At 34.2% G+C, this 24,693-nt stretch overlaps 1 protein-coding gene across 1 annotated transcript in view; it reads left to right on the forward strand.

The window, feature by feature from the left end:
• DNAH8 (dynein axonemal heavy chain 8) overlaps positions 1 to 24,693 on the forward strand; it is a 118,834-nt gene that overhangs the window by 88,582 nt on the left and 5,559 nt on the right. Inside the window, exons 73-88 of the mRNA XM_072927301.1 lie at positions 126 to 297; positions 1,296 to 1,451; positions 2,762 to 2,917; positions 3,918 to 4,100; positions 4,564 to 4,669; positions 5,492 to 5,744; positions 5,843 to 6,033; positions 6,412 to 6,533; positions 8,404 to 8,522; positions 10,428 to 10,630; positions 11,530 to 11,603; positions 13,870 to 14,022; positions 16,477 to 16,632; positions 18,645 to 18,761; positions 19,908 to 20,009; positions 20,384 to 20,544. Coding sequence (XP_072783402.1) covers positions 126 to 297; positions 1,296 to 1,451; positions 2,762 to 2,917; positions 3,918 to 4,100; positions 4,564 to 4,669; positions 5,492 to 5,744; positions 5,843 to 6,033; positions 6,412 to 6,533; positions 8,404 to 8,522; positions 10,428 to 10,630; positions 11,530 to 11,603; positions 13,870 to 14,022; positions 16,477 to 16,632; positions 18,645 to 18,761; positions 19,908 to 20,009; positions 20,384 to 20,544 — 2,424 coding nt within the window. The remainder of the gene's footprint in view (positions 1 to 125; positions 298 to 1,295; positions 1,452 to 2,761; positions 2,918 to 3,917; positions 4,101 to 4,563; positions 4,670 to 5,491; positions 5,745 to 5,842; positions 6,034 to 6,411; positions 6,534 to 8,403; positions 8,523 to 10,427; positions 10,631 to 11,529; positions 11,604 to 13,869; positions 14,023 to 16,476; positions 16,633 to 18,644; positions 18,762 to 19,907; positions 20,010 to 20,383; positions 20,545 to 24,693) is intronic.

A 24,693-nucleotide genomic window follows, 5' to 3' on the forward strand; every position in this document is an offset into this window, starting at 1 on the left:
CCTCAAAAATGCTCTGGAAACAATTTTTTTTTTTCATCTTCTTATGTTTCAAAAGCTGGTTGTCTAAGTAATTAGAAATTGAATTAGTGCACAACCTTTTAATGATTATTTTTCTTCCTTTCTAGACTTGTAGGAGATATATTGCTCTGCACAGGCTTTCTTTCATACTGTGGACCTTTTAATCAAGATTTCAGGAATCTTTTGATTAAAGACTTATGGGAAGCAGAGTTGAGAGCTCATAAAATCCCCTTTTCTGATGATTTGAACCTTATTTCTATGTTGGTAGATCAGCCAACAGTAAGTCCTTGGTGCTTGGAGGGTTTAATTTCAATTGTCATTAGCATATTCTATGACTGTTAGCCAGCTTTATGCCTGATTAGAGAAGAACAATAATCCCCAGTATTCCAGATATTGCTGTGCTGTGTAGTTCTGTGGTCTCCAAATGCTCTTGGCAATTTTCACTAAATCTTGACACAGTAATAATAACAAAACTCAAGAGAAACAAGTAATGCACAATAGAATTTCTCACCCGCTACTGACCAATACCCAGTCAATCTCTAAACCATGATCAACCCTCTTCTGAGTAACCCCCCCCCAGTTTATATAGTGGACATGACATTCTATGGTACGGAATATCCCTTTGGCCAGTTCAGGTCAGCTGTCCTGGCCATGTCCCCTCCCACCTTTTTGTGTGCCTGTTCACTGACAGAGCTCAGGACACTGAAAAATCCTTGACACTGAAAAATCCCAGTAAGCACTACTGAGCAACAGCCAAAACATCAGTGTGCCAACATTATACTCACACTAAATCAGAAAAACACAGCACTGTACCATCTCCTAAGAGAAAATTGAACTTTCTTTCAACCCAAACCAGGACATTTCTGAAATGGCAGGTTTGGCTGTAATTTAAAATAGAATACATAAAGTTCTTTTATTCAATGTGAATGTATAATAAATGGGCAAAGAGTGGGAAGTGCCAGAATCTTCAAATTTCCTTCAGTAAACATTAATTCCCAAAAGCTCTCTTAGACTGGTTTTAGCTTCATTGATCCCAATGCTTAATTTATCTGTCAAGCTGTTTTTGACATCCTTTAAACTTTAAAAGATACTTTTTGTGATTCTATATCATTAAAAACATCCATAAAAATAAAATTCTGGAAATACTTTTAGATACGCATTCCCTTTTTGTCCCTGTTACTTCTTAGAAAAAATTTAATTGAAGAAAAAATTCCAGTGATAATTTATTTCAACTATTCTTTTTCCTTAATTGATTTTTTAAATTTTTTTTTCTTTAGATTAGTGAGTGGAATCTTCAAGGATTGCCTGGGGATAACCTCTCAATTCAGAATGGTATCATTGTCACTAAGGCATCGAGATATCCACTTTTAGTAGACCCACAAACTCAAGGAAAAGCTTGGGTTATAAATAGAGAACAGGATAATGAATTACAGGTAAGCAGTGTCTTAAAGGAAGGGTGTACTCTATTATACACCTTCAAACATTATTGCTTTAGAGGGAGGTTGCATTTGAGTCAATGTGAACTGAGATAAGTTTAACATGTATGGAGACTGACAATTATGTAGATGCATCAGCAGGGAACTTGATAACAGCTGTAAATCCCACTCAAGGGCTTGGAAAAGACTATCCAACTTGTATGAACTCTAGCAAACAGTACAAAAATATTTTGTTCAAGATAGGTGAGTATGGTCCCAACACAAAAGAGGACAAAGAGGTGATAAGTAAAGCAAAAGAGCAAAAAATATGAAAAAGCAAAAAATATGAAATTATTACATGAGAGTAAATTGGGTGACAGTTAGTAACATTACAGATACAGACGGGATAATTTACAGCTCTGAAAATGTAGGCAAAGAGCCTCAAGTGTTGCACTCCATAATTTAGGACCTGAGAGGGTACTCATAATGAGGTTATCACTAGAAAAGGAAGTTGAGGAAATCCAGCTGAAGCCAAACCCATGAAAAATTTGCCTATCCTAACATTACTGCAATCTTCATCGTTCTTTTACAGGTTAAGCCAATATGCTAAAATGCCTGCTCATGAAATATAATACAAAGATGTTCATGTGTCACTGTTTGCATCACAAATTATTTTTTCCCACATTATGTGGCATGGCAAAACCTGCATTTTAAACCCCGTAGCCTGAATATTGAGAAAACTCATGAGTCCTGAATATCAATACATTTTAGAAGGTTTAGAATTAGTTAATGATATAGTTTACTAATTTATGCATGCTTTTTAATAATTTCATATAGTAGGAATCCCATTTCACAAAATATCAATCTGAATTCATAATATTGTAGCAGTGAGTCATTTTTTAGACTGAGTTCAGATTTTCAGAAGGAATTTCTCAGCACTTCAAAACTAAAATTAGAAAATCTAGTCCTTCTAGGGCATAGAACAGAAAATTAAAGGCTATGTGTCTCCGATTTCTAAAATATACACAACATCTTTAATATGCAATAAACTGTACCAGTTTTATTTAGTACATTATTACTCTCATAATGAAGTTCTGAGGATTCAGTTACAGCCAACCTTTCAAGTCACCCTTTAATGGTACTTTTCTGTACACACAGAAGTATTTCTGCATAAATTGCTGCATGGTCAACATTTATAGCACCTGCTTAAAAATGCAACTAACAAAAACAATGAAAAAAATTTCCAGGTTAGGTTAGGTCTGGGGTTTTCACGTAAGACTGTGAGGAAATGCTTTGTCCTTACACCAATTTATATTTTACTTTTTGAGGTAACAACTCTGAATGACAAGTATTTCCGGCAACACCTAGAAGACAGTCTTTCACTGGGACGATCACTCCTGATTGAAGATATAGAGGAAGAGTTGGATCCAGTCCTTGATAATGTATTAGAAAAAAATTTCATAAAATCAGGATCTGCATTTAAGGTTAGTAATCAAACAAAAGAAGTGGAGTAAGTAGCTAGCCTTGTGATAAATGTTATTTTACCATTATTATAAGCACCTGCTGAATTAGGTAAACTTTGTATTCAATAGAGACATGTAAAGAATCAAACTGAACTAATAAAATATAACCGACAGAGCCTCAGCTGTGTAGTAAGTTGTCAAGTCTAAACTATGAGTTCAACTGCCAGGGTTATTACTAAAGATTCCAAACTGGAACCAATTATATTTATCTGACTAAATGCTTAAAATTCTTTCTACTGCTTTTCAAGCAGTGCAAATATGCTTAAGGAAGTGGCTTGGTCCTACTCCATCATAATCCAGGTATTTGAAGCCGCCTTGGACACTCATATATTGGAGCCTCTTTTGCCCCACACTGTCCTATGGCATATGATCTTTAAGATCCCTTCCAACACCAACAATTCCATGATTCATACTACAATATAGAGTGATCAGGTTTCCTTGTGCACATGCAGCTTTTGAGTTAGTCTTCCATTTCAGAATATCTTAATTCTATAAAAATTTATTTTGAATACTCTGAATAAATTTTTACTTCCTTTGGAAGTAAAAACCTGCTTTGGCTTAATAAAGATAAAATTTATGTCCAGTATTTTCTGTTCCATTGTTGGATCACATAATTCCTTTTACCTTGGACATAATAGAATGATGATTTCTATGAAGGTCAGCAGTTTCTATGACATGTTCATTTGAGGTGTGATTAGAAACCAAATGGTTCTGAAGCTGTTAATCATAATCCACAGTGGAAGTGATCCCTATATTTAGCTGGAGGGAAATGCTACTTTTATAATACACTGTAACTTATGCATTTGGTCATTGACTTTTATTTTCATGACAAATTTAAATTGTGAAATAGATTTCCTCTTTTTGACATTTCAAATAATGTAAATTTTTTTTCTGCTTAATATTACTGGGTTTAATAATGCTCATTTTTCTCTGTTTAATACTATTTTAACCTAATCCACAGGTGAAAGTTGGTGATAAGGAAGTAGATGTTATGAATTCATTTAGACTGTACATTACTACAAAACTACCTAATCCTTCTTTCACACCTGAAATTAATGCAAAAACATCAATTATTGATTTTACTGTTACAATGAAAGGACTTGAGAATCAGTTACTGAGAAGAGTAATACTCACTGAAAAACAGGTAAGTTAACAGTACACATAAATCATAATGATATTTAATTTTTTCCTATTTAATTGGTTTTGGTATGTAGAAAAAAAGAAATGTTCAAATGGAAAAAAAAGATATTAGCTATTTTCTAAAATTATATTCAGATTCAGTATAGACATTTTCAAATATCATAAAAACATTGAAAGGCTCTTAATATATATATATGACTGTCAGTACAACACAATCACCAGGATTTGACATTGTTAAGGTACATCATAAGATACTGAATAAACACTGCTTAAAAAAACATTTATTATTAAAAATACATTTTAGATACCAAGAAAAGTAAAATGCACATTTCATGACTGGATCCAGCTCTTCATCTGTATCTTCAATCACAATTCATTCACTTGAAAAATCAGAAACTGAATTTTAAGTATCCCTCATAGTTGCGAACCATAAAATGTCATGCCATTTTCTTTTTTTTTAATAACAGGAACTAGAGGCAGAACGAATTAAACTCATGGAAGATGTAACTGCTAATAAAAGGAAGATGAAGGAACTGGAAGACAATCTTCTTTACAAACTAAGTGCAACCAAAGGTTCTGTATCAAAATATTCATCATATTAGGCAGAAAAAACTGATTCACGTTAGGTCCTTTCCTTACAGCTTTTGGTTTATCCATCTAAGATACAATAAGAGAACGTACAATGGCGGGGGTATAAGAACTGTGAGGGATTTGGTGCTATAGCATGCCACTATATGCAACTTGGGACACTTAGGTTTAACACCTAAACAATTTTTTTGAACTACATCCATATTTTTGACAGCTTTCTGCCCCTCAGATGAGATAAGGTATCTGACCATGGGCAAATCTTTAATCCATTGAAAATGTAAATTGGAATGGCCTGGTTAAAAATTATCTTGAAACTCTTCTGCAGTACATTATGAGCCTGAACACGAGCACTTATTATTTTTGGTGGAAAAAGAATCTGGTAACAGAAAATCTATGAGTAACTGCTGGAGATTCATGCATATTGTTGAATTACCGTTTCCCTTAGGACCATAAGTCTTTTTTACTTTGAGAGTGACAATGAATAGACTTCAAAATATTTTAAATAATTTGTTGACTATGTAGCGTGTGGGGAAAAGATGTGACTTCTCTAGTATGTGTTGCAAAGCTGTTGGTAAAACTACATTAACATATTTTAAATGAATTTGCAAAAATATATTGATGTAAAAATATTTTTTGTATTAAATATCCCATCTGGTTTCTATTTTAAAAGCTTTCTGTAATTCAGTAAATAATTTCATTTTTAAAAATAAATAATTCCTGTTATTTGGCTTTTTGTTTTATATATACATATGAAGTGAAAATATTGTTACAAAAATATCCTTAAACATCCAGTATTTTACTTTTCAGGTTCACTAGTGGATGATGAATCTTTAATTGGTGTCCTGCAAATAACTAAGCAAACAGCTGCTGAAATAGCTGTCAAGTTGTCTGTGGCAGCAGAAACTGAAGTGAAGATTAACACTGCTCAGGAGGAATATCGACCTGTTGCTACACGTGGAAGCATTCTTTATTTCCTTCTTACAGCAATGAGCATGGTCAATAATATGTATCAAACTTCACTGGCTCAGTTCTTGAAGCTATTTGATCAATCTATAGCCGGGTAGGAAGATAGATTTTTCCTACTATTCAGATGTTTGTCCTTCCAATATATTTGCTCTCATTAATGTGGTTTCTTTGTGCTTTGTTTTCATGATTTAGGTCTAAGAAATCTCCTGTGGCTCAGAAAAGAATCTCAAATATTATTGAATATCTTACTTTTGAAATTCACTCATATTCTGTTAGAGGCCTGTATGAAAACCACAAATTCCTCTTTACCCTCCTCCTGGCTTTAAAAATTGATATTGAGAGAGGACATGTGGAAAACAGAGAGTTCCAAACTCTCATTAGAGGTAAGTTTAAAAAATTGTGTTATGTGTAGAACTAATTCAACTTTTTTAACATTTATGCCATTTCGAAAATTTATTTCTTTGTCTGCATGGTATCTATCAATATTTCTGTGGGAACTGGGCTTGTTCAGCTTGGCAAAGGGAAGCCTTAGAGGACACCCAATAGTAGCCTTCCAACACCTGTGACAAGGCCATTAATAAGGCTAAGTTATCATTTGGGATGAAATAAATGCAAAGTACACAAGAGTACAGTTAGTATCCCAGAGAAAATTATTTAGGCTAAAATACATAATTTAAAAAGAAATATCAATTATATCTTGGCCTCTGGAATATGATGTATTTCATCAGAAAGTACATTTCATCCTGTGTTTTTATCCACAGGAGGTGCAGCTTTGGATCTACAGGCTTGCCCACCCAAACCATGCCGCTGGATACTTGACATGGTATGGCTAAATCTAGTGGAGTTGAACAAACTTCCACAATTTGAAGAAATTTTGGCCCAGGTGATATTTTCTAATTATCTTTTTAATGTTAACAACCAGTTTTGTCATCATAATTGTGTTTCCATAAAAATACAGAATAACATCATAGAGACAGGTAGCATGAATGGTATTTGGTATTATATTAATTGAGGTAGAAAAAGGAGAGAATGAACAGGGGCAAAGAAAAAAGGAAGGCAATAAAAGAGAGATAGGATAAAAAGCCAGAGGTATCAAAAATGCTCATTAAATTAATCTGAATGTCAGGTTTTAAGTTGCAATGTTGTCTGTCTTGTTTCTGGTGTATTTTTACAAGTGAATCATTTGCTGCTTGTTTTTAAATACTCATTTCCATTCCAAAGTTAACATTCAGATATAATGAGCTGGCTACAAATGCCATGTGTTATGTAGACATATATGAACTTATATGCACATAAGCTTGTGACATATTCGATTTGGTAATTTTTAATTATTTTTTTAGTGTAGCTAAACCACTCTCTAAGACTTTCTTGTATCTAAGTGCTCCTTGTGCCCTGGAGGGTAGCAGACATTTTAGCTAAATAGCTACCTGCAAGTGGTCCTGGCTGTTTCTAAACTTTGTATCAAGGCAAGAGTTGGATACATACCAGTGCAATATTTCCAGTTTTTGGTTTCTTAAAGTATCAAAACAGAATATTAAGTTGGGAGAAAGTTGGAGGAGCTTTAGTTACATTGTGCACTCAGGGTTGTTAGGGCACCAGAACCCTATTTCTATAAAAGTCCTTTCACCAGGGCTTTTCTAGAATGTGTGCAAACAAAATTTTAGACTTCAAAATACTTAGGTGACCACGTTACCACAAAAACTCTGCTTTTAAAATTAATTTTTTAGCACTGTCTTACTTTTGCCATGTAGCTGCCAAGTTAAAAAGTGGCAATTAAAATTATTTCAGTCAGAGATAGAAATGGAATATGGGAGGATGCCAACTAGGATATAAATTAAAAACCCAACTATTGGGAAAACATATTTTTAATACTTTTTTTTATCCATTAGAAATGTTGTTCTATTTGATTCATCATATAAAATACCATGTATCATTATTCATTTAGATGAAACAGAAAATTATTTAAAGTGACTAAAAAAGGACTGAGAATGGTATGCCCAATTCCCAAGAGATTTCCTGTGCTTTTCTTTTTTTCATGCTAGTTTCAATTTTTCTCCTATAAAAAATAAGTCCAGATGCCTAATTTAACATAGACATATTCTGTTTTAAACCTTTACCAGGGCATTCCTTGTTCTTTTTCCAGTGATCTGAGAATACTGCAGTAGCTGACCCTACTCAATCACTGCATTGAAGGCTCAGTTGCATTTTCACCATGTTCTGCCACTGGTATTCCTTGTCCTATTAGGTCAGGGGTTCTAAGAAGTACCTAAAATTATAACCATATTTGTGGTCAGGTTTATTCTTTCTCAAAACAAAAGCTTACTAGAATCTGCTACTTTTTATTTGTGATTCATTGGCTGGCTAAACTGTACTGGGACAGATTTTTCTGGTCCTCTTCACATTTTGTGACCAAAAGGAATTAATTAATAAATCACAGTGTGTTCCTCTTGTAGTATAGAATCCTCCTGCTAATTACTGATTTTTTTAAAGTAGATGCATGTCTTTGGGAGGGGAATGCATATATAACTGACTGGCTTGAGAGTTTGCATCTTAACACTGATTGCAGCAATTGGATTAATAGTATTTGTAATATCTTAATAACAATTCTCATGTCATATATCTTAAATGCTACAGGCAATGTTACTTGTAATATGTCCTAATATAATAATGGCCTCTCATTAAAAGCTACATCTGCAAGGGGATTTTACTGCCACTGAAATATATTTATTTGTGTGTTAATGTAATAAATTTAGATAGCTCAAAGTGATAAGGCATGGAAAAGCTGGTTTGATAAAGATGCCCCTGAGGAAGAAATTTTCCCTAATGGATACAGTGATTCACTTGACACCTTTCGCAAGCTTTTACTCATCAGGTGAGCATCTTCACAAATTTTGGGAAATTACACAGTTGCAACACATCTCAACCTATCAGTATGCTATTATCATAATAGTGTATTTTAGTTATCTCTGGGTAACATTAAATAGCAATTCACTTATATGAAATATGTTTTTATTCAATTACTTCAGAGCTATCCTGCTGTAAAAGGTATTTATAGAAATTTTTTTGATAGCTTTGCTTTTATGTCATGAGAAATGGAATCTGGGAACCATATTGCAGCCTTCTTTGAGAAGACCATGAAAAAGTAGAATATTCCAGATAGTTTTCCATTTTTTAAAAATTTCTTTTAAAATTAACTATTTTAAGTACCTTTAAACAAGTATTAAAATATAAAATAAAAAAAGGAGAGATGGTGAAAATCCAAAATAAGTATTCAAAATCCCATGTGAAAAGTGTGCTATAAATTACATTTTTTGCATCATACAAGACCTCTACGATCTTGGGATAAAATGGATTTTCCCAAAGAAGCATTCAACTGCCTTTTGCATGAGATCATATCTCCATTCATTTTATACTTTCCAAGCGCTGTAACAAATAAATCAGAGATACTATGAAATACCCCAGCGATATTATTTACTAGACCGTTGCCGCTGTGCTAATCTGAAGGCCCCTGGCTTCCCCTGCCTGGCAGAGGTATGGTCAGCGGCGGGGGTCACCCCCTGCATCTCGAGGAGAGTCGGGGCGCAGTACTGCCTGCCTTGTGTGGAGAGGCGCCGTCCGAGGAGATAATGAGAGAGTCGACTCAAGGCTGGGGAAACAGTTTCGGTTTTAATCCGGAATCCGGGGAGCTCCGAATTACAAAGTATCTAACAGCCAAACGTGCACTTGAGGCTTTCGCAGCATCTTAAATACCGGGGTGGTAACAAGGGGAAGGGAACGCCCATTGACCAATGGGGGGATTTGGGGGAGTGAAAGGTGAAAGGATAGACAGATACAAAAACCAATGGGGGAAACTTAAGAGAAGGACCCCGGGCCCTCATCCAATCCCTCGATGCCCAGGGTAGAAGATTCGGGAAGAATGGGATGGGGAGCCGAGTGATGGACACGGTACCAGGGAGGGGATGGGGAAGTGCCCGAGCATTTTCAGGGAGATTGGCACCGAGGGAAAGGCGGGAAAACTCGGGGTGGAACGATTGGGAGAAAATGCGGGGGGTGGAGGGGCAAACCATTAGAGAACCATTACAGAAATATGAAAACACAACACAACAGACCGTGATTTGTCTTTGGAACAGATTCAACCCGTGCAGTAAAAAAGGCTAGAATCTGATGGAAATACCATATTGTTTCATGCTCTACACCCTAAGAGGGAGGGGATCATTTAAGGCCAAGCATTTAAATAATCTTTAAATAATAATAACCTGAAGATTGTGAAGCAATTCTTTTATCCAAAAGCAGTTGTTTATTTGTTTTTCCATGGCAAAAACACTCATCACCAACACAAATGCAATTGAGTGCAAAAGAATTGAGTTTGTACACTAAAAGACTAACAGGCCAAATAAATCATCTGAAGAGTTTTGCTAAAGGGCAAAAACAATATTAAGGTTTCCCTCTTTGTGTTCTCAAATACAAAAGTTCTGTTTAAAATGAAGAATGTCCAAACCTAATGAAGGTGCCTAGAACAGAAAATTCCAATGCAAACAGTTAAGGCAAAATTGTAAGCAACTGGAAAGTATCATAAGTAAAGGGAAGTCCATCAGCTCTGCCTGTTATAATATCTGTAAAGACAAACCTACTATCAAATTTATGAAGGTGTGTGTATGTATACATATATATTATCATTTTTAAAAATCCCTCTATTTGATAAAAATAGAATTTATAATTTGATTCTGACCTTGGTGGAAGAGGCAGTGAATTCATATATTTGTATTTTATTTTCTAGGTCTTGGTGTCCAGACCGAACACTTTCACAAGCCAGGAAATATATTGCAAGTTCCTTGCATGAGAAATATACAGAGCCTGTTATATTGAATTTAAGAAAAACTTGGGAAGAAAGTGACATGCGAACACCTCTCATCTGTTTCTTGTCCATGGGATCAGACCCAACTGATCAGATTAATTCCTTGTCTCGGAAGCTTAATTTGGGTATGAAAGTAATTATCCATTTTCATATGTTAAGGCATAGTGGGGCAGTGTAAGCAATTTCAGAGGTATTTTTTCTGAGAAGTATTTCTTAAATTCTCTTCCACTACTGTTTGCTCCTGAAGCATCATCTTAGAGGTAAAATAATATTTAAAATAGAAGACAGTATGCTAAGAACCATTCTGTGTGAAGTTGGACAGTAATTGAAATATTTTTTAATAAATTATCATCCTTCCTGGAGATGATAACTTTTAAAATCCCTATCTTGTAAAGCAAGTAATTCTTCTTTTAAAATTCTGTTATGGTGACAATAATATTTTCTTGTTTTAACTCTTAACTTCAGGTAATTTAAAAATCAGTAATCTGCTTAGAATATTACTTTGTAACAAAAAAAAAAAATAGCTACAAGATCTACATTTGTATATTCTAGACTTTAGCTGTGCATTATATGGAAGTTTTGGAAAAATGTGAATACAAACTGAGTTGTGAGTAAATCCCATATATTCTTGACATTAGTCACATTAGTATGTTCATAAATGCAGGTTTGCATCTTTGCATTGTGTTTATATACACTGAGAAAAATGTTCATATTTCAAATGTTCTGGCATTGTTAAAATTTGGCACAAATTCAGATTCACAGTCAATATTAGTCACAGTTTTTAACTTCTGTAGGTATTGTGCATGTGTATTTAAATGTTATGTAAAATGTCAGTGTTTAGAAAATTTATACATAATAGCATAATATGCTGGTGAAGGGTTTCTGCTTTCATATGTATATATTTTTACATTAAATTTATTTAATTGTGCTGTATTTATATGATTGGTTTTTGGACTGAATTGAAATTCTTACTTTTTCTCAAGAATGTAAGTACATTAAGCTTGTATTGTCAAATATGTTATAGAATGTAGGACAATCTCAATGGGCCAAGGACAAGAGGTTCATGCACGCAAACTCATGGAGGTGTCAATGGAACAGGTGGGGAAAAAACATTGCAACATAAATTGATTGTCTGTTTTCGTGCTCCTTTACACCCCTTTAGCATGCAGTCTATAATATTTTGCATTTTCATCTTCCTGTCAAGCATATCTCAGGGTGACCATGTCTTTTTGAATGCCTGAGTTTAAAAACATTTCTCTGTGGCATATATATGTGACAGTGGCATCCGAGCCAATACCTCTGGCAGCAGTGCTACTGAGCAGCTTCCCAAAAGCAGCACTTCCCTTACTTACTACACTATTAGCAAAGGGTAAAAGGACATCGAGGCCTGGCCCTGCCCTGCAGATCCCACCTCTTTATTGGAATTTTTTTTCATGTTTTCCCCTCCCATATAAGAGATACCTGGATGTTGCATAGCTTCTACTAAATAAAACGATGCGTGATGTAGCTTAAAGTTGTAGATACAGAAGGATGTGTTTGCCTCTAATACTCTTTCACATTTTTGTTACAACTCTGCTAGCGACAGGACCGCTTACTCACCAGCAGTTGGTGTCTCTTCTTTGTTTCTTTAATTGTCAATCCTTTGGCTTTGAGTCCCAAGCAGGTCTAAGAATTTCTAAATTACACATAAGAATTTTTGTTTCACTATTATAGTGCATTTTGTTATGGCAGATTATATTCCCCAACAGTAAAACCATGAAAAACCTAATTAGCAGCTCCAGAGAGATATTAATTGAAACCTCAAATACAATATAAAAGTTGTAGTGCAAAGGGCGTACCTTCTGGTCAGCTGGACACTTCAAGGATTTGTGTATAGTCTTTCAAACGAAGACATAGAATCACAGTTGCCTGCAAACTCAAAATAAGGGTCATGAGTTGTATACTTGTACTTTGGAGTGATAAAATATCTCGAGTAACAGAGAGCAACATGAGTATTGGCATATAGATGTACACCAATTTGGAAAATGAGAAAAAAGAAATCTCTTTACAGCAAACAACAATTTATATTATAAGTGCACACATACATCTGGTATTTCTTTCTTTGTGTGTCTGGAATTATCACTGTCAACTCTCAGTTCAATGCGATGGTGAAAACTGAAGCATCACTGAGTTTCTTTTGCCCTTAATTTGAAGCACAAGGACACTCAAAACAGCACTCCAGTAGAGCTACTAGTAACAATTTCTGAACTACATGCCTTAGTGCTGAACCAGGGAAAATGTAAACATCAGATTTGAAACTACTAAACAGAATTAGTGAATATGAAGACAAATACCATTTTGTTTTTTTTGTACCTCTGGCCAAGAGTATATAATACAATTAAAACTGCTGTGCTGTGTTACAGGAAGATAATTTTTCAAAAACTAAGTTTGATTAATTTGGAAATGTACCAAATTGATTAAAGAGCTCCTTCAAAAAAGTTGATCCCCATAAAAGAAAGAATAAACCCACCTTCATTTAATCTTCTTTTTTAAGTATCTATCAATTCACAATAAATATGTCAATTATATTTTTTCACCAACAGTTAGTGATGTTTTTTAAATGAGCTAAAACAAAATTGCTAAAATGAAATTAAAAGCTGTAATGAAATCCACTGTCCATCACTGTTTAGAACTGATTAAATAATATCCCATTTTATTATCAGGCTTCTAGATCATCAGGCTTCTAAAGTGATGCTAAAAATGCTGATTGGATTTAAATTTACAAACAGAAGTTTAGAGAGACAATAATCCAACTAGAGCTGTCATGCTATTTGAGAGATGAATAAGATCAAAATAATTGGAGGTTGAATTACATGCAAATGCCTTTATTGCTGATAAACTAATTGGAATTAGAAACTTTTAGAGTCTTATTACCACCTCTTTACACTTACTTTAGTTTCTGTTATTAACAAATCAATTTTAAAAATATGTATTCCTTAAATTTATGCTGTTAATTTTCCACTCACATTCTTTTGGATCTGAGGACAGGATTGCTTATCACTGGTGTTTTGCTAGTAGAGTACAGGAACCTCTTTTTGCCACTAGATAGCACTGATTCTTTACTTACAATATTGAGTCTGGTTATGTTATTTTCATTGAGAAAAAGAGAATGTGGAAATAACTTTTGCACTAACTTATCCTATTTGCTTTATCTGTGCCAATATCCTATCATATCAAAAGAGAATATTTATGTTCAGGAACAGAACAGAAGTTTTAAAAAAATAACATGGAAAACCAAATTTGACTCTTATATAGACAGTTTGCTTTAGCATTATGAATAACTTGTTCTAAATATTATACGGTAATCATTGATATCCTTGTTTAGGGAGGCTGGGTGTTACTTCAGAATTGTCACCTTGGACTGGATTTCATGGATGAACTATTGGAGACAGTTCTTACTGCTGAGATCCAGAATGATACATTTCGAGTTTGGATAACTACTGAGCAACATCCTAAATTCCCAATTACACTGCTACAGGTTTGTTCAAATATTTAATTCAGGTACTTAATTAAAATTATTCAAATTAATAATGTAAATGGCAGTGAAAAAAATGGAGGGAAAACCCCTAAAACCTAAGAAAAAAAACCAGACTTTTGTTACAATGTAAATATCACTTCAAAAGGAAGGCTACTTACCAGTAACTGGAAATTCTTGATGATGCAGTATGTATGTGTGAGTCCACACTTATTCTGTATACAGAAGCACTTCAATAAAAACTATTTGGCTTTACTTATATTCCTTTTTGTTCAACCAGATGACTTGTGGACAGATTAATGCCCACAAATGTTCTTCCAGAGAAAGATTCCAGATTCACCTATAATAAATGAATAAAGTATAAATGGGACAGAATACACATGGATAATACATCTTAGAGAACATCATCTACCAAATTTCTTTGGATGAATTATAAATGGCTGTTCTATAGATCTCAAGGATACATTTTTTGTCAGAACCAGGAAAATTGCCTAAACTCTTACAAAGTACACTTAAGTCACTGATGACGGTTCCCAGCACTCTCACATTGGGCCGTAATGCTACTTACTGTCTGTCTACTCTAATAACTGTATATTGACATTCCTATTTTCCCTTTCCTCTAAAAAGCAGTAGAAGTCTCCTTAGCCATTCTCATTCTCTCTGAATAAAAATAGATGCCTCACCTGATATCCAGGATGTGAAGGGGAGTGTCCATCACTGTGGTCTGTGTGTGGAAAGGTAGCTGTATGGACTCCTCTGTTCTCTCAACAGAACATGAAATCATCCTGCATCTCCAAGGGGCTTATGAATAGTAAGGTGTATGAACACACAGTTTGCTAAAAGTGAGAAAGGAGAACTCAGAGGGTTGCTAGATGAATCTTCACTGTGTTTATCTCAAATATTTCACATGTGATTTCCCACTATATAGTGTCACACTACCTGTTAAAATGTTAACATGTTCAGGAACTCCAGCACAAGAATAATTGACAAACCAAAGCCCCTTCTCAGAAGAAAAGAGAACAATTTGCTTTGCTCCTTTCAATATTTAATTTTCATCAAAAACTGAACAGGATATCCTTTGAAATGTGGAAACATTGATATTCAAGTGTTCCAATTCAGTCCAACAGTAACATGAACTCAACAAAGTGTATCTATGGGCTGCCTGGCCTTTACTGTCCTTCCTGTGCAAGCTGCCATGTTACCCAAGCTAGATATACATATATCTACATTTGGAGAAAAAAAACCCCTTTATTTTTACTTGGGTTCCTCCAGTATTTGTAATTGTCTTGAGCAGCAGGGATTCTACTAGGCCCAGTCTGTATCTGAACTAATAGATTGTTCCGTGGGCATTATCCAGCACTGGAATGCAATAACCCTTAGGGGTAGGTAGTTAAAATATTCTCTGATGTGAAAACGTGTGCTTATTAGTACTTTTCCAAATAATTTCCAGGTATGGTTTGAAAATTAAAATGGTGTAGCCACTCTTCCCACTAGGCAGTTTGCATGAAACTAAGGGGCTGAATTCTAAGGGGCTGTGGCAATTTACTACCACAAATATGGATTCAATGTCTACTGACCACAGTGCCCAGGAATATTCTCTGGTGAATCTAATTTGCTGCTGTAGACAGCCACAGAGTCCAGAGTAGCCACTGTGAATACAAAGATCTGATCTGAGGAGGAGTGAGATTTCTTTGTATTTACTGTGAAATGCTGGGAACTGAAATACCACACTGTTCTTGTCATTTATACAGGATGCTTCTCTTCCATCATTCAGTCATTGAATCAGGGATATAAAAGCTTTCTAAAAAGCATAGTGACTGCTTTTATGTCATTGATAAAAAATTTTAGGTCCATGGCCAAGTGTCAGTGATGGTTTTAACCAACAGAAATTAAAGATCTATGTTCAAAGTCCTTCGTGACCTGATCTATATGATTGCAGAAGAGAAGGGTTTGAGAAGATCTTATTGCAGCCTCGCAGTACTTGAGGGGCCCATAGGAAAGATGAGGCATTTTAGTGTGGTGTGTTGAAACAGGGCAAGGGATTCTGGTTTTAAACTGAAGAAGGTTTTATTTAGATTCAATATAAGAAATACGTTTTTTACAATGAGAGTAGTGGGGCACTGGAACAGGTGGCACCCAGAAAGGTGCTAGATAGTCTATTCCTGGAAATATTCAAGGTCAAGTTGAACTTGACTCTGAGCAACCTAATCTGTTTGACAATGTCACTAATCATTGCAGGGAGGTTGGACTAGATGACATTTAAAAGGTCCTTTCCAACTCAAACTATTCCATGATTCTGTGTACTCCTTTTATGCAGTTAAGGTACATATCAACTTTATTTCTACAAAGCTTCAGGTATTGACATTTTATTTATAACTAGTAGTCGTGACATTTCCTTATGTTGCTATTTTTGCTTCAGTAAACAAATCCAATTGCTTTATATTTTTCTTGTGACAGATTGCTATAAAGTTCACAAATGAACCTCCACAAGGTATACGTGCTGGACTGAAAAGAACATTTTCTGGAATTAGTCAGGATCTGTTAAACGTTAGCAATCTGCCTATGTGGAAACCTTTGCTTTACACTGTAGCTTTCCTGCATTCTACTGTTCAGGTATTTCCTAAAAGGTTTGCAAATAGTATTATAATATGTAGAGTCACTCTAATAAAGGTTCCTGAAAAAACACATTCTGATATTTGTCATTGCATCATGCTGCAGGACTAAAGCTTTAATTTCTGTAATCTGTATTTCAAGCATCATTATTAGCTCTTATTTTTTTTTTTTCATAGCTTTTAAGGAAGTCTTATATGATGGGCATTTAGAATCCATTTTTTGTCATCTAACTCCAGCTGATCGAAAGTTAGTCATTGGGTATATGGGAAAAATTTCTCTCTGTAGTCAATAGTCTACAGCTTATCTGTCACAGCTGTCTTTCTCTAAGAGTGAATATTTTTCTAGAGATATATCATCTTTCTCTCCATTGATTTTAAAGACAATCCAGATGCCTAACATAGAGTAGCTATTTTCTAGATGGCTAAAATTAAATAAAATGTCAGTGTGTTTTCTACATTAATTCCAGTGTGACAACAATGATATACATTCTACTTTAAAGATAAACAAGTTTTCAGATCACAATAAATACCAATAATCTCTCTGAATGTATCTCCTTTTCACCAAGGATCTCAAAATAGTTACAAAACACTGATTAAGCCTTAGGTTCTACTGAGCATCTTGTATTTTTGGTGTAGGCAGCTGGCGAGAGAAGGACAATTTTTTGATGTTCACTGTTAAGATAAAGCATTCTGCATTATTTTCCTTCTACTCTTTTTAAACAGTGAAAAAGTTGTTCTGTGTACTGCCTCAGGATTATAATGTTCTTGTGGAACTAGAAGATGTATGCTTATTCAACCCATCAGTATTTTTAAAAACTATTACAGCTATTCATCTATTAAGAAATTTTATTTATGAATTGCCAACCAACAAGCAATTTATACATTGTCCTGCCTTTAAAATGACCAGTTCTTAATATCCTTTGGTGACAATATCATTATGATAAATATAGCTACAGAAGTAATTAAAAAAATTTTGCAGAAAATCATTACACTTTTATGCATGGTATTCTTGGTTAATGCTCTCTTATGTGCTTATAAAAAATATTTGATCTTGAAAAATAAAAGGTGGGGTTTTTTTTCATTCTAGTTATTTTGAAATATTTTAGCTAGGGTGCCTAAATGTTATTTCAGGTGTCAAAGACTGTCAGTGATTAGTGACTTGGTAATATAAAATCTAATAAATTATCACTTAGATAATTTTAAAATTTAATTTATTAATTTGATAAATGTCAGCACTATTCATAAATTTAGTTCTTAACTTCTTGGATTAATTTGTTCTTCATTCTTAAAAAAAAAATCATTGAGCAATTTAACTGAGGTGGCTTTAACATAATTGTGAGACATCTAATAGTGCTAGATGTTGAAAGTGTTTGGGCTACAGAATATTTATTTTTTTATTTTCATAATTGACTATTTTTCTGTTAATACAACTATTATCACTTTATTTCCAAGTAGGCATACAATAATATATTTGAATAATATAATTATAGCAACCTAAAAATAAAGTTATGAATTTTGAAAAAATGTACATTAAAAAACATAGGGAAACAATAAGAAAGAAGTGGCAATATAGAACTTTTTTGGAAAACTGAGCATAAATATAGGAGCTTGAAAATTTGAAACTATCATTAGTTGACAGTATATGTAAAAAGAAGAGAAAAACTGTACCATGTTAAATTAATTATTTAATATAAAAATCTCCTTATCCACATATATAATGTGGATAATGAGATTTTAATTTATAAGCCACAGGCATTGAAAACCTGTGGCTTATAAATTGATTATTAAATTTAGAAATAAATTATTTTGTAGTTTTTTCTAGAAATATTTATCCCCCGTGGTATAACTTAAGTGTATTATTGACATGTATGAGGCATACAGCTATTTCCTAGGCTACCTTTCTTCTCCAGTTCAACTCTTTACTCCACTGGTATTGTTATTATTGAAATTTATTAAGGAAAGAAAATTATAAGTTGTTTCATAAATATATTTGGTTTTGATTTTATTCCTAAGGAGCGACGCAAGTTTGGACCTTTGGGTTGGAATATTCCCTATGAATTTAACTCCGCAGACTTTACAGCCAGTGTTCAGTTTATACAAAATCACCTAAAAAAAATTGACATCAGGAAGGTGAATGCTAAAGTCTTTATATAGTACATTCTAATGCTTTGAATGGCAGCAGCAATTGTTTTTTCCTCATGTTTATCATAATTTACTCATTGCTATTCATTTAGTGCCACTTTTAATGATCATAGGTTGAGGTTCTTTGCAAGAAAATCAAGCTGAAATATTTTTTGTGCTGTCATGCATGTAAAAATGCATATTTATTAAGAACATTAAAATTTGTTTTTCTTTTTCACTGCTATATCAAAAATTAACGAGCCTGTATGTTACCTGTTTTCGAAAGGGAGCTAAAATACTTACCAAGTTTGATAGAGCAAATCAAACTTCTCTATAGCTACCATTTAGTCTTCTACTGCTTAGCAGAGAATAACCATTCCTTATGAAGCAATGCTCAACCAAGAGGTAAAAATGAGAAACAGGGAGAAGGAGTGGCATGGGGAGAGTGGAATGGGGTGGTAAAAGGAGAGGCAATAGCAGCTGTGAGTGATTTCAGGTAAAAAAGGAAATAATTAAATATATATATATTTTTTAATATATTATGAGATTTTACTTCTAGAGATCAAGGCATATGAGGAGTGGCTGAGGGACTGGAGTATTTAGCCTGGAGAAAAGGAGGCTCAGGGGTGACCTTATCACTACACCTCCCTGAAAGGCGGGTGTAGCCAGGTGGGGATCAGCCTCTTTTCACAAGCAACCAGTGCCAGGACAAGAGGACTCAGCCTCAAGCTATGCCAGGGAAGGTTTAGGTTGAACATCAGGAGGATTTTCTTAGTGGAAAAAGTTGTCAAGCATTGGAATGGACAGCCCAGGAAGGCCATGGAGTCACTTTGCCTGTAGGTGTTCAAGAAACAACTGGACATGGCTTAGTGCCATGGTCTAAATTGGTGTTGGGTCAAAGATTGGATGCAATGATCTTAAAGGTATTTTCCAACATAAATGATCATGTGATTCTATATTTATAATAGCATGATCAAGCCCAACTCTTCTATAAAATTACAGAGTTGAGCTCAGTAAATACATTAAAAATAAAGTAGTATTATTATATGATTTTTTCAGTTTGCATTTCAGAATATTATGAGCTTCAGATTATATTTCAATTAAAATATTCTTCTTATGTATAATAACTAGAGTATTTCATGTACTTGCATCCAGGGGATATCGTGGAACACAGTACGCTACATGATTGGAGAAGTACAGTATGGAGGCCGAGTCACAGATGATTATGATAAACGTCTTCTTAATTGCTTTGCAAGGGTAGGCGACCTTGGAAATACAGTTACTTGTCATTTTTATTGGCAGCTGCAATACAGAAATCAGAAGGCCTTCTTTCTGCTGAATATGCACTTCACCAGTTTTCAAAGTAAAACAAACTTATCAAAACATCATTTTTGGCAGTGAGGATCTTCCTTTGATTTCTCTTTGGTGAGGAGCAGAAGCTTAAAAAGACTCAGCTGGAAGTCAAACTTAGTAGACATAATTCTTAATGATTTACAGTTGTATTAAAGTAAAATTAGATGCTGTAGCTGAAACAAGAACTCTAATCCTTCAAGAGTAAAAGTGAGATTAAAAAGCCCTCTAAGTAGCAAAATAATTATTTTTTTTCTTTTTTCCCCATGGATTTTTCACAGGTATGGTTTAATGAAAGTATGTTTGACAGCGCTTTCTGCTTTTACACTGGGTATAAAATTCCAGTATGCAAAACTCTGGAACAGTACTTTGAATACATCCAGTTACTTCCTGCCATGGACAGCCCAGAGGTGTTTGGTCTTCATCCCAATGCTGATATTACGTAAGTAGGTCCAACATATTGAAAATATAGAACATTTCTTTTAGTGTTTGGAAACACTATCAAGTGTTTAAGTAAAGTATATTTTGCATTGGAAACCTAGGATTCATGTGAATTCCACTGTTGAAGTGGAACACTTCCTGTGTATATACATTGTTATAAATGCAGTGTCTTCAGCTACATTTTGCACATCCTTTTAAAGCAGTTGGAACTCTTATTACTTACTCCGCATGATTTTACTTTTTTTAATTGGAAGCATTATGAAACTTGAATATGAACATGTGACAGTTTGCTCTATACAGTTCAACTAGAGAAAGTTTCTAGTATTAGCCTTCTATTTCAAGCAGTTTATTTTTCTGTGCACACTTGTTAAATTATTCTCTATCATTTGGTTTTGCAAGCATGCCTTTGTATGCAACTACAAACTTATGTTGCAATTGGTCTCACCATTTCCATTATTCAAAAGAGGCTTTCCAATTGCACCAAGTACTAACTCCATTTAAAATTTTATCTTTGACTAAATTCACTCTTTCATTCCAAATAATCTGTGTAACAGCTTGACCTTTATTTCTTTCTAATATTGTACGTCCTGTGAAAGGATAGGAACATGGTCATATTTCTATCACTGAATTTCTCAACAGTTCTTCCATGAAATACTGCATTTTCATATGCAGTATGACCACATTCCACATTCATTACTTCTTCCTGTAGCTATTTTTCAACTTTTAAATAAAACAAATGCTATTCAAATGCAGAGCTGCTGTGAAAACCTAACATCATCTAATATTTTTGGATGAAACAATGATTTCTCACAATTTTTAAGTCTCAAAACTGAGAGGCTGATGCCATGTCAAGAGGTCTGTATTCTAAGTATGCTGTGAGAAGAGTACACAGTTTTATTGTCAAGTCCTGCTAGCACATATCACTGTTAATATACGCATGTGAAGAAAAGAATCTTATATTCTGTTTCAAGTCATTCTCTGATACTTGCAAGACCTCCCTTCCAGAAATTATTGAAGAAGAAAGAAGAGCCAAGATTTAACAGAGAACTAAACAAAGTCTTGAAGAGAGACATGCTATAGATCCAAAATTGGGCTTGTAGGAGAGCTGATTTACAGGAGGAAACCTGAGACTAATGCTGTTGGAGGAGCTTTAGTGAGTAGGAACAGCTCTCTGGTTTCTCTTCAGTGCTCAGTTTTTCTTCCACTTGATACCTCCACATAGTCCTGTTACTTTAGCCCCTTTTTTTTCCCCTGTAGATTTTGCCTTGTAGGTATTTCCTTAGAGTTTGGGGAAAATGTTCAATAGCTTCATGCTTTTTTCCGTGTCTTATCATGGTCTGTTATAAACAACTATGCACAGCCACTGTGTCTGAATTTCATTTTTGACACACAGACCAAATTGATTAGCATCCCATCCAATATAAAATTCTATTCAAATTCTCCTTATAATACCTTACCAAGTCATATCAGAGTATGCAGAAGGCTAATTGCTAGAATTGAAACCCTGAGAGAACCAAGACCTCTCCATGTTACTATTACTGAGAACAAGAAAAATCTTATCTCTTACTAATTTACTGTGGCAGTTTTACAGTTCAGCCAAAAGCTCAATCTGTTGGTTCCAATTGTAAGGCTTCAATGAATTTCAATGCTTTCATTTAGGATTAACACCTGAAGTAATTGAGAATGGTTTTAACTTGCTGTATGAATCATAGGCTCTGCAAAGCCACATAGTTAACAGGAACCTGAGCAGGAAAGAAATATTCTGGCAATCTTCTGCCAAAGCCCCTTCCCAATTAGTTCTCTTCTGAAGCCTTAAATGTAGCCAAATTTTTGTTAAACTATTGCAAGCTGATAAGTGAAAGGTTTTTAACACTCTGCTGCAATAGATATTGCTGTCTGCTATACAAAGCTGAGGCAATGGTTCTGTCACATGCATTTTTTCTTAGTTTTCACTTCCAGTACAGAAAATCCCTGATGGCACATATTCCAGCTATCAAATAATAATAGTATGTTACATCCAAACTCTTGAGAAAATACTCTTAATAATGCTTTTTGGAGTAAATCAGAATCCATAGAAAATTATTTTTTCTTCTTATGACACAATTCACCGAACAATACTGCTTTGGGGAAGAAATATATATAAATAGTGCTTTATCTTACATAGTTTAAGCAATACTGACACTATAAATGAAATTCGTTTAATGCTGCTGTAGCTTCCTTTCTGGTTACTCTAGACTTCCTTAAGAGTAATAGAGAAAAATAGATCCTTGTAAAGTGCAATTTCTCTCATCACAAAGCAGACATCTAAAATACATGAGCTGAATTGGGCAATCAAGACAAAAAGCTATTACAGAGACATCTATCCATAAATATCTACATGTGATGAGGGTCAACCCATCACGTGCAACTGATTCTGTTCTCGGGAACATGGTACTTCCTCTACAGCCATCCTTTTATTGTTATTGTTTGCATCTATACTTCATTTTATTTGCAATCTAAAGTAAAATGCGGTTTCCCAAAGCCCAGAAAAATTTTGTTGCAGAGTAGTTTTTATGTTGAATATGTCTCAGTGGTATGTAAATGAAATTCTCTCTTGGTATTTTAACCTCACTTCCACAGTCAAAAATTCCTTTTAATTATGTAAAGACCAAGATACATATTTTTGTCTTTTCTATTTTTATTTACAAAAAAAATCTTGTTCAAACAGTAATTGTTATTTATGCAAGACTCACATAACTTCTCTTCAGAAGGTTTCTCTTCAGAAGGTTCTTAGCTTGTGTCATTGAAGAAAGAAATATCACCAATCTTTGATTTTGTTCCTTTGATGCTGTTTTTCAAAAGCCATTTTCTCCTTTTCCCCAAAGTTTGCATACTGCCTTCTTTTTAAAATGGTTTCTATTTGTTTTTTTTTAGATTTAGAAAGACCATTTTCTGAATTCTGTAATTTATTATAATTTAATTGATATAATAATCAGGGAACCTATACCTTCTACATAAAATAGTCTGACAGCAGAATTGGAAGAATGGTGCTTACAGTATGAAGAGAAAGGTTCACATCTCTCTGATGACTACTTGTTAAATCAGCAAGACAAAAAGAAAAGGTTACAACCACCAGTATGTCATCCAAATTACCAATAGAGCCATGAATCCAGGAGAATTTTTATCTTTTCTGCTCATATGTGGTCTTGAATAAGTCTTTCATTCTTTTAACGGAGCCATGAATTGAAAAAAAAGCTTGAGAGTTTTGTGTCTAAAGTCAAGGGTTATGAAAAACCTTGAGAGCCCCCATCATTCCTACTTTTAGAAGCAAAAATTATATTCTCTGAGAAGCAAATTCCTAATAGTATTTCTTCTGTTTTTTTGATTTATAGTCTTTATAATTGCATTCACAAATTTATTTTGCTGAAATACTGCAGTATCTAGCTTCTCTATTATTGTAACACTGTATACAAAGCATCTTTAGGTGCTTTAGGAGTTTACACATTCTATCCTTTGTAATAGAAAAAGTAATAGAAGGGGATGTGTGTCATATGAAAGTTGAAAAGTAATGCTGACATGCAAATCTATGCTTTGAATCTGTATAAATGTATGTCGTACATCACTCATTGGTGTATGCTCGTCATGTAGCTGATTCCATAAGGTAAAAGTAGGCATTTCCCACACTTCAGTACTTCAGGCTTTCTTTCTTATTTCCTCTCATAGCTCTGTGTCACTGGAGAGCACTCCAACAAAAATACTCCTATAATTCTTCGGCTGAAAGACTGATATGGTCTACTGTCTTTCATTATCCAATGCCACACAAATTTAATTCATATTTTTGTATTGACTCAGAACATTAATTTACATTAGCACTGCCCATGCTTCACTACGGTATAGAAGTTTTTACCTGCAGTACTGTAAATCTAGCAGTCCTTATCATTAATCCTGGAACATCTGAAAGCAGAATGGATTTACTAATTATTAAAGGGGCAGCTTTCAGAGTTATACCTCTACCTTTTCCTGTTTCTGCATTACACTTTTAAGAAGTAATTAAATGAGGTGAATATTCCTCCTTGTTACAAAACTTTTATTGCTTCTTCTCAACAAATAGGTCTTTAGAAGCCATTAATTGGGAATATGCCATTTCCTTCGTTTTCCTGAGAATATCTAC

Source organism: Taeniopygia guttata, chromosome 3 (genome assembly GCF_048771995.1).
Source record: "Taeniopygia guttata chromosome 3, bTaeGut7.mat, whole genome shotgun sequence".
Classification (NCBI taxonomy): domain Eukaryota; kingdom Metazoa; phylum Chordata; class Aves; order Passeriformes; family Estrildidae; genus Taeniopygia; species Taeniopygia guttata.